Source organism: Eptesicus fuscus, chromosome 11 (genome assembly GCF_027574615.1).
Source record: "Eptesicus fuscus isolate TK198812 chromosome 11, DD_ASM_mEF_20220401, whole genome shotgun sequence".
Taxonomy (NCBI): domain Eukaryota; kingdom Metazoa; phylum Chordata; class Mammalia; order Chiroptera; family Vespertilionidae; genus Eptesicus; species Eptesicus fuscus.
In genome coordinates, this window is record NC_072483.1 from 36,659,556 (window position 1) to 36,675,000 (window position 15,445).

The following is a 15,445-nucleotide window of genomic DNA, read 5'->3' on the forward strand; positions in this document are numbered from 1 at the left end:
GGATAACCCTCCAAGGAAGGCTTACTTACACATCCACCTCTGGAAGTGAGATTATGCTAGGCCCCTCTTTAAGCTGCTACCTCTTAAAGCTGAACATTAAGGTCAGTGATTAATTGCTCAGGCAGCTCATTGGGAGACCTGGGTACAACAGGGTTAACGAGCAGGAATGGGGGAGGTGGGGTTGCAAACCAGGAACACATGCCCTCCAAGTGAGATAGCTTTCTTTCCCTTTATTGCCCGGAAAACATACACACTCTCACATAACACAGAAGGTGAGAGCTGAATGAAGTTTTCTGGGTAATGGCTTGAAATGTTTTCCTTATGAGAAGTGGTGTTGAGTTACAGCGTGCAGGCTGAAAACTGGGAGGAGAGAAGCAGCAGCCCCAGCCCGGCCCCCACCTTTCCTTGGGCTTGTAGGAAGGTGGACATGGGCTCCCAGAGACAAGACGAGTGATATGTTGAACTATCTGGCAGCTGGCATCGACTGCTCCCAGAGTGACCCAAGGACAGTGCTCCGCAGGGTTTAGCCAGGGGCCAGCCCAGCAGGCACAGATGCGCTGCTGTGAAATGCCACGCAGGCAGAGACTGACAAGCGGTAGGAGCTGAGCTTTCCCCTTGGACTGCTGTTTCCTGCTGTGTTCAGGGGAGGGGGGCGCCTTCTGGCAGTCCTGCTGCTGCTGCTGCTGCTGCTTCAGCTCCCTCTGCACTCAAGGTAAGCTGGCTCAAAGGGAGGGCAGGCTGCAAGGGAAGCCTTTGTACCATGAACAAGATCCGAAAGTTTTTCCGCGGAAGTGGGCGAGTCCTGGCATTTATATTTGTAGCTTCTATCATCTGGCTGCTCTTTGACATGGCAGCTCTCCGCCTCTCATTCAGTGAGATCAACACTAGGGTTCTGAAGGAAGACGTAGTCAGAAGGGAGAGGATAGGGTTCAGAGTTCAGCCAGACCAAATGAAGATTCTTTACAGCAGCATGAAAGAGATAAAGCCCCCACTCAGGGGCCACGGGAAGGGCATATGGGGCAAAGAGAACTTGAGAAAGACGGAGGAGGGTGTGCTCAAGGTTGAAGATGATTTGGACCAAATCCAGAAGGAAAGACGAATACAGAAAGCTCCAGGAAGTGTCAAGATTGCACCTTTGTGGCATCCTGTACATCTGCAGACCTTTCCTGTGACTTTTACCAAGCCGATGACAGAGGAACATGCCATCAAACCTGAAGCCTATTCTCGCCCTGTGACCCCAAAGCAAACGACAGCTCAGGGGGGTCAGAAAACCACATTCATAGCAGCCGGAGGAACTCCATTGCCCCAACTATCTCTACACACAAGACCTTTTGGTATAAACCAGGAGGCCCAGAAGAGACATAGTCACAGCAGTGACACATCAAAACAAGCCGCTGAAAGGACCCTGGATGTGACCATCAGGTTTAATAGTGACAGATCAAAGCAGATATCACATGCCGTAGCAAATGAGAAGACACTCCCTGCCAGTCCACCAGTGCCAAAATCTAGGGAAGCCTTAACCTTAAATAAAACTGAGGCTCAGAGAAAATATCTAACTGCATATAAACACAAAGCCAATAAGAACCTTCCCTTTCCCAAGTTCTCTGCCAATTTAAATCACTTAAAGAAGCAATCTATTAATGAGACTCAGTTGGGAGACTTGCCAAAGGATGATGGAGCCAAAGTGGCTGGTGGGAAGAAATTCAATTTTTCTGAAAGCCATGTTGTGATTATAACCAAGGAAGAGGAGCTAAAGACAAACACCAAAGAGGTCCCTAATCCTAAAATCAAAACTGTATTTCCTTTCGTATTGGGTGAAAGACAAAGAAAACACATTTCCAAGGACAGAAGTGAGGCATCTTTCTCTTCACTTGCTCTCCAGAGAGCAAGAGTGTCTCAAACTAATCACGTCTTAGCTGGGGGACTAAAGCCAGCAAGAATCAGCTTAAATGCCACGGTCCAGCACGAAGAACTCAACCAAAGGCATACAAAAGCCCTTTCACCTAAAGACAGCGAAATGCACCAAGTATTAAGCATCGATATGACACTTTCTCCAAGGGACCCCAAAGCCCCAGGGCAGTTTGGACGTCCTGTGGTTGTGCCCCAGGGAAAGGAGAAGGAGGCAGAAAGAAGATGGAAAGAAGGAAACTTCAATGTCTACCTCAGCGATTTGATCCCAGTGGACAGAGCCATTGAAGACACAAGACCTGTTGGGTAAGATCCATTTCTCTTATCTTTCCTCCACACCAAGTATGCTATCTCTGATGTAGAACTTAGCTATTTCTAGATAATTCTGTATGATCCTTGGTCACCTAGAGAACTAAAGCAATATGAATCATTAGACATAGTCCAAATAGTCTGCCATCCACAAAAGGAAAAGTTCCAATATTAGTACTAGGATACCATTGTGTTCTCTTCTTACTCTTATTTCTCTGATACTTTGGCCCTCACCCCTATTAGCTTATGTTTCATTTCCTTTCCTCTATTGCAAACAGAAATGATTAGATGAATTCAATTCTTAATAAGATATGTATGAATGATCGAGCTTAAAATGTCTTTCCACTAGAAGAGTGACAATGAAGTGAATTCCCAATTTCAACACTGTACAGTGTTAGCAGGTTTGGTGAGAATATATTTGGGAATGGAGCACAGATAAGGCCTCCCTAAAATCATATCTTAACCAGCAAAATTCTGCCTAATCATGACAAATGATTACAAAAATAGCAAGTGAAAAAGTGACTTTTCTCCCCAAAGTGTAATATCTTTTGGAGGTAGGGATTGCAGACAGCTCAGGAGTTCAGTTATACAGGAACAAGATTGTTGAAAAAAGTCAGCCAATAACTAGCAAAAACCTGTACAAGAGCATAATAATAACTGCTTGTATTTCTAGAGTTGCACCATTTACAGAGAGCCTGCCTACACATCACATGAACTTCCTAAGAGCCCTAGAAAAGAAACTGCAGATATTATGGGTTCCAATGAACAGATGAGGGGCTCAGAAGTTATATCACTTTCCCAAAGCAGCGTAGCTCTAAAGCTGCCCAAAGAGCCTTCATGAACCCGTGTCTCAAGGAATTAAATCCCTATGCCTACATCACCAGAAGGCTGATCGAGCCACAACCATATGCTCTGATTCAAGTACAGTTGGGTCCCCACCTCTTTTTAACTCTCTCATAAGTTAGGGTTCTTTGTACCCGTTAGCATCAAAGCTCCATGTATGCCTTGATATGCAGGTCCCTGAGCCAAAGAATCTTTGCCTGGAATTTGGAGTTGGGGAATGTCAAGATTCTAGTGTAGCACACTTGGTATGTAAACAAGGGCTTTGTTTGGCCTCAGTAGAAAACTCTCCTTTTGTGATCTAGGTAGTCAGCACTACCAGGAGGAAGGCAGAGATCACTGAGCCTGTGTTCAGATGAGAAGGTGGAGCCTCTTCACTGTGATGCCAGCCACACGGAGGCCATTTTCCACTCTCTTAGCCTTTGGCAGATGACTATCAGACATGCACCAGTTGCCTGCATAGACCAACTACTGTGCCATTCATGTTCCTCACTCTAGTGAAACTCACAGACCCTGAGGAGAACACAAATGTACCCAAAATAAAGACAAAGAAACCGAGGACCCATGAAGTTAAATTGTCAGTGATAACAGAGCCAGTAATTGTAGAGTAATGATTAAAATCCACGCTCAAAATTACGCTGTATGTTATCTGTCATCTCTTGCTGATTATACCCCCCTGGCCTCCCGTAAAGGATCTTAAAACTTATGGTGGAGCAGCTCTGATCTGAAGTTTTGTATATTACATATCACATGTATTTTATATGCTTTATATACACATATGCCAGCTTTGACCGTTAAGTGCGAGGGAGTGAAGGAATAGTGAAAGTAGCTCCATTTCAGCATCCCTTCAATAGCCGGCAGATTGCTACGGATCCTGGGAAAGAATCAGACATGCACAGAAGCAGAGGCTGCAGTTCCAAAGGGCAATTGTACGAGGGCCAAAAGCAAGTAATAATGATGCTATTATGCATGTGATTTATTGACGACTTGCTGACTCTCAGCGCTTACTAGTTTCTGAAATTTGGTCCACGGAGGTTAACAGCCTAGGAAGTTACTTTTACAGTCATGTTCTGTCTTTGGAAGGAGGCTGTCCAGACTGCAGGAGAAACTGACACGTGTGCTTAAGAGGATGAGTCAGACAGCATGTGGCCAGGCCCCTCCCTCTTATCACACAACCCACCTTGGCTAAACACAGCTGCTCTCTGTGAGTTGCCTACCTGATGCCACTCCACCAACAGGATGGAGGTGACAGTTGAGTCACCAGGGATCCTATGCCTGGGACCCCCTCAAGTATTTATAGCCCTTTCTTGTCATGCTTCCTTGAAAGGGAACAAATCTTTTTTTTTCTTTTATTCAAACACGCCAACTACAGATATGTGTAAAAATATGTATTCATATGGATAAAGGTTGGAAGAAAACACAAATGAAAAATATTGGCAGGCATTGGAGTGAAGTTTTCTTACTTTGATTTTATTTATTTTCAGCCTTGTTCCTAAAGTATATGAGATGGCTTTAAAAATATACATTAAGATCTTTTTAAGATAAAATGTAAAAGAAAAATTGTTATAGAATATAAGAGAAAGTGTGTGTGTGATGAGAGAGAGAGAGAGAGAGAGGGAGAGAGAGGCTAGCCTTAAAATTAGCCACAGTAGCATCCCACTGAAACCTTTACATCTTAAGAATTCTGTGGACTCTCTCCCTTGCTGCCTTTTACATTTCCCCCAGATCTCCCATTACAGATTGATTAACACTGTTACTGGAACATCATAACTACCAATTTAATATAGATTGAATTTTAAAAAAGGGGGATAAAAACCATAGATTTGCTAGTAGGTTTATTTAAATTATATTTCCTTCAATAAAGATAATAATAACTAGTTACTAGTTATTATCTTTATAAGGATGATTTAGTAGATATGCTAGGAAGAGGTTGGCATTGAGGAGATGAGGCAAGCAGAACAACCTCATCTGCTCTAAAGTCAGACTCTCTTTTCCAAATCTGATCTTCCCTCCTTTTCTCCTGGGTCCCCAGAAATCATCTCTCTAAGATGTTAAGACACGATCATGGCCTTTTCCCAAAGCACAGGAACTCCTTTCTGTTTTCAGCATTTTTCTCACTGTCCTTCTCAGTGACACCCGTTTCTGCCCCTTGCAGTGTAGCTACAGTTTTCTGGATGTGACATTCTCTCCAGTATAGACCCTCAGCATGAGAAAAGTTAGTCTCATTACCCTTTCCTACATATTATTATACTCATTACCATCCACTAGTGTTTTTATCAGCTAGTCCCTTCCCACAGCCTCCCACCAGCCTCCTCTTGCACGGTCCTCACCATCCCCTCCCCCCCCCCCACATTTTAATTGGATACTGCTCAAAATCCGACTGTAGTTTACCTGCACCTGGACCACGATGTGATGTAACCTCTACATTCCAATGACCCTCCCTTAATGCTCTTGTGGTCACTGAAACACTCCTTGTTGCATACTCTGCACTAACTAGAGCCTTGAGAATCTAGTTTGCCTTCTCCGTGAAATTTTAAGCGTCTGAGAAAAACTCTTGTACTTTATTTTGCACTCCTTAGCACTGAGCACAGTGTTGTGCACTCAAAAGATACAAGTTTACACAATATGGCTTTAAAAGGTATGTTGCTCTAAAATTGTTTTTAAAAATATGTTTTTATTGATTTTAGAGATAGAGGAAGGGAAAGGAAGAGAGAAATAGAAACATTAATGAGAGAGAAACATCAACATCGAGTGGCTGCCTCCTGCACGCCCTCTACTGGCAATTGATCCTGCAACCTGGGCATGTGCCCTTATGGGGACTCGAACCCAGTGACCTCTTGGTGCATGGGTCGACATTCAACCACTGAGCCACACTGACCAGGCTAAAATGATTTTTTAAAGTTAATACTTTTTTATAAAAATAATGAGAGGTAATTATTTCAATGAAGCTTGCAATGAGTTTTCATAAATTAATAATTACTTTATAATTTTTCATTTTGAATATTGGGAATATGTTAGTATGAGGTTTAAGGTAAACACATCCTGTTCTAACACTACAATATATTCATTAGTTCATGTTTATACTTTAGTGCATATTTTTGTTACTAGGGGCCCAGTGCACCTTGAAAGGAACTGTGGGCCGTAAGGGCTGCCGTGGGCACAGGGGCAGGTCTCGGCCCACCCTCTGCGCCCCCGCCTGGACCCTCCCGCAGCAGCCCCCCCCCCCCCCCCCCGCCATCCCCTGTCTGCCAGCAGTCCCCTTCTGCTGCTGTCCCTGCTCCCATGTGCTGACAGTGCTGGCCCCACTCACACCCGCTGATGGAGCGGAGCCACTGGGGCCAGCGCCAGCAGCAGGTGCGAGCAGGTCCATAGACAACAATGGGTGAGAGCAGCGGCTGCCGGCCCCACTCACCCCTCAAGAGCAGGGGGAGGTGGAGAAGCCATGAGGAGCGATCCTGGTGGGCAGCCACCACTCGTACCCACTGATGGCGCTGAGTGATCAGGGCCAGTGCCAGGAGCTGGTAGCCTGTGCGAGCACAGGGCAGGACCACAGTGTGCGGGAGCAAAGAATTTTCAGTAACTACCAGAGGCTTGCCCCGATGACAATGACCCGTGTCCCACCTTGGTCTGGTGCCCCTGCTCACCTGTTCCACCATACCACCATGGCCGATGCCCACCATGTTCCGCGCGTGCCTCCTGGTGGTCAGCACACATCATAGCTACCAGTTGTTCGGTTGTTCACTGTTTGGTCTATTTGCATATTAGGTTTCATATATATAGACTAGTGACTTGGTGCACGAAATTCGTGCACTAGGGGGGTGTCCCTCAGCCCGGCCTGCACCCTCTCCTATCTGAGACCCCTCGGGGGATGTCCAACTGCTGGTTTAGGCCTGATCCCTGCGGGATCACTGGCTCCCAACCGCTTACCTACCTGCCTGCCCAATCGCCCCTAACCACTCTGCCTGCTGACCTGATCAAACCCAACTGCCCCCCGTTCTGACCTGATCACCTCTAACTTCCTGCCCCTGCCCAACTGCTCCCCCCGCCACCCTGCTCACCTCCAACTGGCCCCCTGCTGGCCTGCTTGCCCCTACCTGGCCCCCCCGGCTGGCCTGCTCACCCCCAAATGCTCCCCCCACCCCCACCGGCCTGCTCACCCCCAACTGCCTTCCCCTGCCACTCTGCCTTGGCCCTACCACCATGGCTTTATCCGGAAGGACGTCCAGAAGGTCTTCTGGTCTAATTAGCATATTACCCTTCTATTAGTATAGATTGTTTTGATTTTTTTGTTTTAATGTTTTGACTGTCAAGGGAGGAAAATCTCCTTACTTATCTTACAAGAGTGTTTTATGTCGGTAAGTCAAATGCAATTTCACTTTTGCCTATAAAGTATGTTTAAAATAAAATGCTTGTTTGACAGTCATTTTGAAGTTTCAGAATGAATCATTTCTTTAGATGAAGTTAAACCTTATAGTTTTTGCTGTTAATTATTAGAGTTTGTTTCAATCAGTTGTAACCTATACAAGTGTTATTACACATAGTCCTGTCCACTGAAAATGCAAGGCACTTCTCCTCAAAGAAGTCTGTCTTCGGGCCTGCAGCTAGAATTAAGGTGGCACTCCAAAAATGAACTCTTTTAAAAGGTGCACTTCCTGAATCTGTATTTAGAGAAAAATTACTCCACAAGTTCTTGCTGCCAGCATTTCGTTTTTAAAGTGCACTAAGAATGACAGCACGCTCCTCCACGCCTGCTATCGTCATGCCTGTACTCGGTGCAGCTTTTCCTGTAGAGCTCTGGCAAGCGCCTCCACAACATGATGCAAAGCACTGAGTGAGGAAGCATCAGAAGACCAGCAGTTGTGGATATTCTCTTAGCCCACAGCTGAGGCTGTCAACCAATAATTTGATTCCTTCCTACACAGCTAAAGGGAGTTTTCCTCTGGCACATACGAAAAGCAAAAGATAGCACATGCATTTGCCACAAACCAGTCTAAATTACTGAGGGGAAAGAAAAACCTTTCTGGAACCTTACTTTCTATCCCCTCCCCTCCCTTTCCAACTCTTGTGGGGTCAAAAACCATAACTAATGAATTACTGAAGGTGGAGGAGGAGGAGGAGGAGGAGGAGGAGAAGGAGGAGCTAGGAGAGAAAAAAATAAACTGACCACATATCCTTCCAAACTTCAGGCTCCTAAAATCTATCAGGCTTGGAAAAAAGAGAAACTTTCAAGTTAAATGAAGTTCACATTCTCTTATTTTTATATGGGATGAATATTTTAATGGATCAGCTTGAGTAGTGATTTTTTTTGTGACTAGTAGTGATTGGAGAACATAATCTGAAATGGACTGGAAAAGCTGTGAGATACTCCCTGAAAAACCAAACGGGAGGGTGGGCAGAAGGAGGAATCTTACAAGGTGGATGTGAAGGGTTTTTCTGGCTTTCACCCTTATATAGGTCAACACTATGCAATGGTGTGTGTGTGTGTGTGTGTGTGTGTGTGTGTGTGTGTGTGTGTGTATGCGCACATACCTGTACACAGTTGTGTGCTTGTGTGTGGTTCAGCAGCGTGCACTATTTCACTGAAAAGTTGTGTAGGAAAACTGGAACTAAAAAGCAAATTAGTTTAAAATCAGCAGGCTAGAACATATAACCAAGGTTAAATGTGGCTAAAAGATGATTAGAGAATATTTTGATATTTTTATCTACCACACTTTCCCCATAACTAGGAGAATGTAAAATACGCTTTCTACTGCTAATTCAGAGACGAAAACAGTTAAACAGTGTCTAATTCATGTAAAACTGAGCAATGTTAAATCAAATCAGTGACTTTTTCTCCTAAACCTAGACCTAGAAATATTTCTGGGAATGAGTCATTAGTAAATATAGGAATTCAAACCTGTTTGTACTTCATTTTTACACATCCAATTAAGGGCCCAGTTTAATCCCAACTTAACCATTGGCCTAATTTTATCAACTTCTTGCCATAATATTGCCGTGGCTACTCTGGTGCCAGAAAATAACTTCCCATCGGCTGTTCTGGCTGAGCCATTCAGAGCAAGAGCCTCTCGAAAAGGAAACATTGTTTGCTCAAGGGTCAGAAACTTCGGGGAACATAGCAGTGTTTACAGGTTCTGTTTTGTTGTTTGCTTTCAAAATGAAAGGATCTTTGTAGAGTCCCCTCTATAAAAACAACACAAAAGAAAAAAACATAGACACAGACAACAGTATGGTGATTGCCAGAGGGAAAGGGGTGGAGAGGGGAGGTAGAAGAGGGTAAAGGAGGGACCAATGGTGACGGAAAAAGACTTGACTTTGGGTGGTGAACACACAATACAATATACAGATGATGTATTAGAGAATTGTACACCTGAAACCTATATAGTTTTATTAACCAATGTCACCTCAATAAATTCAGTGAAAAAATAAATAAATAAAAGTCTATATTATTCCAAACTACATCATCTTCTAAATTGGCCCAGCTTCTAAAATGTTGGTTTATGGACTGGTGTGAGAAGGAACAATATGGAGAAACTTAGTATTTATAAGGGCCTTTACGACTTGCCTCTCATTTGCTCCTTAAAACCACTCCTCAAGGCAGGTGGTATCATTCATTATCCCAGATTTACCTATAGAGAAACTGAGACATAAAGAGGAAACTGGGGTGTCATGTTGGGGCAGGTAACTCAGATGGTGGCATTCCATGCACTATTTGCTCACTGACTCTCATGAGCTGGGCACACCATGCCAGGCAGGTGGGACCTTTCATCCTTCACATCATCTCCTTTGATCCTGACAATAGACTGCAAGATGGATAAAATGCTACCTCTCCTCATTTTCAGATGAGGGAAAACACCCAGGGAAAGGTAATTTGCCCAAGGGCCCACAGCTAACAAATAGCAGGGCTGGGACACAACTGCTGGTCTTCTGATGCTTCCTCACTCAGTAATAATTCTCCTACACCATCTGGCTCCCTCCCAGACCCCAGCCACTCCTCCCGCATGGTGACCAGCATCACCTCTGCCCCTCCCGGGTTTGCCAAAACTCTCTGAATAAGGGGAATCTCTCCCTTGCTGAGCCTCACCAAAAAAAGAGCTTATTTATGTTCCAGGCAGCAGTGTGTATGAGGGTGTACGATTCTAATCAATCCTCACAGCTGACAAACTACCTCTCATATGACTTGCAGAGGAGAAAAGTGAGGCTCTAAACACCAAACGATATACCTGCAGGCCAATGGCAGATTTGGGATTCAAAAGAACATTTTCTGACTTCTAATTCTAGTGATTTTTCCCCATTGGTTCCAGGACCCTTTCCTTTGTTTCTTCATAATCATACTGGAGGCCCGATGCATGAAATTCATACAAGAGTAGGCCTTCCTTCCCCCAGCTGCCGGCACAGGCTTCCCGGAAGGACGTCCAGTCTAATTAGCATATTACACTTTTATTATAGACTAGGGGCCCGGTGCACGAAATTCATGCACTGGGGGGTGGGGGGTCCCTCAGCCCAACCTGCCCCCTCTCACATACTGGGAGCCCTCAGGGGATTGTCCTACTGACGGTTTAGGCCCGCTCCCCGCTCCCACTCACAGTGACCTGGGTGCCAGGATGTTCCTGGGACACAGGCGCTGGGCGCCTATGTATGCAAATTAACCTCCATCTTTTTTGGGTTAATTTGCATACTCACTCTGATTGGCTATGGGCCTAGCGAAGGTACGGTCAATTTACATGTTTGTCTATTATTAGGTAAGACTAGAGGCTTGGTGCATGAATTCGTGCACAGGTGGGGACCCTCGGCCTGGCCAGTGATCGGGGCCATCTTGCCCAGTTCCGATCGGGGCAATCGGGGCCCATCAGGGCCGGCCGGACTGTGGGAGGTTGGCTATGGGAGCGCACTGACCACCAGAGGTAGCTCCTGCATTGCGCGTCTGCTCCCTGGTGGTCAGTGTGCATCATAGCGACTGGTCGAGTGGTGGACCAGTCATAACGGTCATGTAGGCTTTTATATATATAGATGACTTTGGCAGAAATAAACATTTCTGTTTTCCTTATACACAAGTCAGAGGTATGTGAGAGAAAATATTTTTTTTTTTGCCTGTTAGGTACCTCAACAGAGAGAAATTTAATAGGAAGCCATTTTCTATATAGCACTAAGCAAAGGTGATTCTTGAAAACTGCCCAACATCCACATCTCAGCAGTGAACAAATATTCAGGGCTCCTGCTGTGCACTTTAACCTCATGGTCCTAGTTCAAAGGCCTGGAGCACAGTGTTAGACAGAAGCAGAGGGTACATACTAAAGGAGTAAGCAAATGAATAGTCAAATGTGGCCTGAGAGAGGGCAGAAGTATTTGAGCTCTGACCTGAAGGGTAGGAAGTTAGAGAAGGGGAGAAAGGTAAAAAGAGGGATCTATTGAGAAAGTGAGAGAAATCTGACATAGGGCGAAACTATACAAGTAAGCAGAGTTCACATACTCAGGGCCATGTTAAGGTTCTTCTAGGAGCCAGGGGGAAACATTGAAAAATTTAAAGCCATAGAAAAAACAATTTAATTTACCTTTCTCAGAAATCTCATGAGCCAGAGGGAAGCGAAACCCTTATGGGTGAAAGAGGCTAACGATGAATATAGAATCACCAAATGTTAATACTAGATGAAGTTTCAAAAGCAGTTTAATCCCTTCTGTTCAAAAGAAGTCTGAGGAAGGAAGGGACTCATCCAAGGTCATACACTGTGGGAGAGAGAACGGCCCCTAAGATGCCCTAACCTCCACCCAGAACTATTTCCACCACATCACACCACCTCCTGCTCTCCTCCCTCCCTCCCAGCTTCACTCTGACAGCTGCCTGCTCCAAATAGCCTATTGTTAAAGTGATTAATGTCGATGCTGGTGGTTTATGTGTCTAAGCCCCAGTCCAGTAGCTTTGATATTCAGTTACCCCAGGAACCACGGCTTCAGCCGGCCAAGGCCTTTGGAGTGAGTGTGACTGAAATTTTCTAAATTAGTAGTCAGGCAATTCTGACTAAATGTCAGGAGTAGTCTACCCTAGAAATAACAAACCATAAAAGTAATATTGTTATGTAATAATACTCTCTTATCAGTAAGTGCAAAAGAAGTCCCAATAATTCTAAGGTCTTGGAGAAAATAATAAAATTCGTGACAGAGCTCCTCAGCTGAGGCTCCATTCTCCTTCTGATCATCCTGAAGATACTGGAGCTTGGGCAGTGAGCCCCCAAGGCTCACAGCAAGGCAGTAGTTGAATTGCAAATAGAAGCTGAGAAAATATTCTCCTCGACCTTCTGTTCAAACCTGAGAGGACTGAGATTTGACCTACACTTTGACTGTCTTGGAATAAAATGAAAAATTCATAGACGCGAGAGAATGTTATCATTCCCTCAATCTTCTCATCTGAAACCTTCTTTATTTGATGGGCTACATTCAAATCAAGTGAGTGGCTGAGGATCAGCACACACAAGCCAAGAAAGTGAAACATATCACTTTCTGAGTCTCTTGATAAATGATGAGCCCTTGATAGACTTGGATTAAAGGACTGCCTGGGGAAAGGGCAGTGCCCCCAGTCAAAATGGGTGTATTTACATTGTGGATAATCATAGGTCCCCACATGGCTACTTTTTATTTTCCACCATGGAGCTTACAAAGTATTTATATCCATTATCTCATCAGATCTTCACAGACATTCTGTGATGAAGGCATTGAAATCTTCATCCTAACAGTGAGGAAATGGAGGTTCTGGAAAGTCATGGGATATGCACATGGTCATGCAGACAGTAAGTGTCTGGAAGGACTCAAAACTCAGTCCTTCATCATCTTTCTCAAGTCCAGAGTCTTTCTGTCGCACCACAGTAGCGTATCAACTTTGTGCAGGACACAAATCCCCCACATTAGAGGCCCCATTTATTTTTATTTGTTGGATTGCCTACACTAATCAGTCTAGACTTCCCCCAAACAAAATAGATTGGACTAATTTTTAAGGATAACAAGGGAACTGCAGACTCTAAATACCTAATTTTTGTAATGAATGGACATATAGAATAAAAGTATGATTTCTTATTCTCCAAAAAATGATTACCAACCCAGAAATGGCTTGCATTTAAATTAGACTTGACTTTCGCTGTGATTCCTCACCCAGTATAGCAAATTGGAAGAAAGAAAATTTACTTCAGTTGGGTCAGTTTAAGATAACTTGAAATAGATTTTACCACCTGTGAAAACTAGGCGGCTGATGGTATGTAAAAATGGTGTGAGAGCTAATAACACTGAAAATGTTCTGGTCTGACCCACATTGCCTTTGAACAAAACAGCATGCTGTTTTTTCTAGACACCTGAAAACATGTTTAACTTGTTTAGTAATGCAGGAAACCAGGTACCTATAAATGTTAGAGTGGCCTGACATCTTATCTGCCTGAACCAAGGCACACTCTGAAACTCTGTGTTTGAAAGCTCTCACATCTCCTTCTGTGCCCACTTCCCCACACTTTAATGCTTCCCCTTTTTCCAGACACCAGTATGATCTATACCAGTGGTCGGCAAACTCATTAGTCAACAGAGCCAAATATCAGCAGTACAATGATTGAAATTTCTTTTGATAGCCAAAAACCGACTTCTGCGCATGGGCCACGAAGTTTCAATCAGCACTGTACATGCGTGCCTGCATGTGGTATTTTGTGGAAGAGCCACACTCAAGGGGCCAAAGAGCCGCATGTGGCTCGCGAGCCGCAGTTTGCGGACCACTGATCTATACAATACAGTCCTCCACAAGGTTTTCTTCAATGTGATCCCTTAAATACACCTAAAATATGCTTGTCAGTAATTAGCAGAGGCACTCCTTATTTCCTGGGATATTAGCATCTAATGGAATCTTTCATAATCTATCCACATGGTGCCCCTGGTAAAATCAAGGCACCATGACAGGTTGTGGTCAATGGAGGATCAGATGGGTGGTGAGCGGAGGTGCCGTCCCCAAATCTCTGAGAGCATTTTCTGCCTCCAATTTCAGATTGGCTAGCATTATAATACTTCTTAGAACTTCCTTCTAAAAGAGGCCAAAAATCTACTGATTTCTAATATAAGAAGTTTCATCTACATTAGTGTCCTTGGTTAACTCTTCCCACTATAACCAGATGTTTCTACAGTTAACCAAATTTCAGCCACAGAGCAACTCTCCAGACTTCACAGCCAGCCTTGCTTGTTCAAATGGCACATGCAGATTTTGTGCAGCTGACCCTTCCTTTTTAGAACTGATTTACCTTTTCAGCAGCAAATGTTGTAAAGAATATTTAATTGTGAAATATGTATTTCCCATTAATTTACTTTATAATGTTAAGAAGTCATAGGAAGTCACTAATGTCTTTTCTACCCTCCCTTTCAATTTTCTGTTCCTCTTAGCTTTACTTCCTCTTTCCCAAACTAAAGCCCGAGATGAAGCATTTTACCATTCCACATCAGTACCCTCAAAATATTCTGCCACTTTTCTTTCCACCTCATTTGCTCTGGTGACCCCAAACTTGGATTAATCTAACAATCTGCTTTATCTCCTCCTACACCTAGGCTGCCAAACACTGGTAAAGCAAACCACACTTGTATTTTGACTAAAATTTTGGGATATCCAAATTCAGGAAAGTGCTCAAGGCCCCTCAGTGTGTGTGTGTGTGTGTGTGTGTGTGTGTGTGTGTGTGTGTGTGTGTGTATGGGTGTAGTTAGCCAGTACTGTCTCCTATTGCTCATAGTCTATCCCAAATATTCTCAATTCTCCTCAAGTTTCTACCCTATTACATGAGCAACTAACCTTTCCTCTTGTATGAACTCCAAATTCTTTTAACTTCTCATCCCTGACACATAAAATTATTACTATACATTACAATCATTTTTTCCTATCTCAAAGGAAATATCTATTTCCATCATTTAAACTTGTGATTTCAGTTCCATTTCAACTACATTCCTTCAACCATCCATTCAATCCATAATTATCAAATAATTATTATGTTCAACAATGCTAGAAGCTTTTGGCACTGTAGTAAGCAAGGAATACTTGCCCTGCCCTCAGGAAATTCTAGATGCAGAAGATAAGGGAGCAAAGTAAGTAAATTAATGCTCCTGCAGGAATACTGATGACTGAAGAGAGAATAAAAGGAGGTAGCTAGTTTCAATTGAGTAGTTAGAGAAGGCTTCTCTGTGGAGGTAGTACTTCAGCTAAGACCTAAATGAACAGAAGCCAGCCATGAAGGCATAAGGAGGGTCAACTTGGAGTTTCACATCATTTAAGGAACTAAAAGAAGGTCAATGTGGCCATGGGAAGTGTGTGATGCGCTAGTGGAATAACACACAAACAGTTGGAGAGACAGCCAGAGGTCATACTATTTGGGTCCTGTAGGTTATG

At 43.9% G+C, this 15,445-nt stretch overlaps 1 protein-coding gene across 1 annotated transcript in view; it reads left to right on the top strand.

The window, feature by feature from the left end:
- The first annotated feature begins 760 nt into the window (after positions 1 to 760).
- The window catches only part of GALNT5 (polypeptide N-acetylgalactosaminyltransferase 5), a 46,084-nt gene continuing 31,399 nt past the window's right edge, over positions 761 to 15,445 (top strand). Inside the window, exon 1 of the mRNA XM_008138675.3 lies at positions 761 to 2,214. Within this exon, the coding sequence (XP_008136897.2) occupies positions 761 to 2,214 (1,454 nt within the window). The remainder of the gene's footprint in view (positions 2,215 to 15,445) is intronic.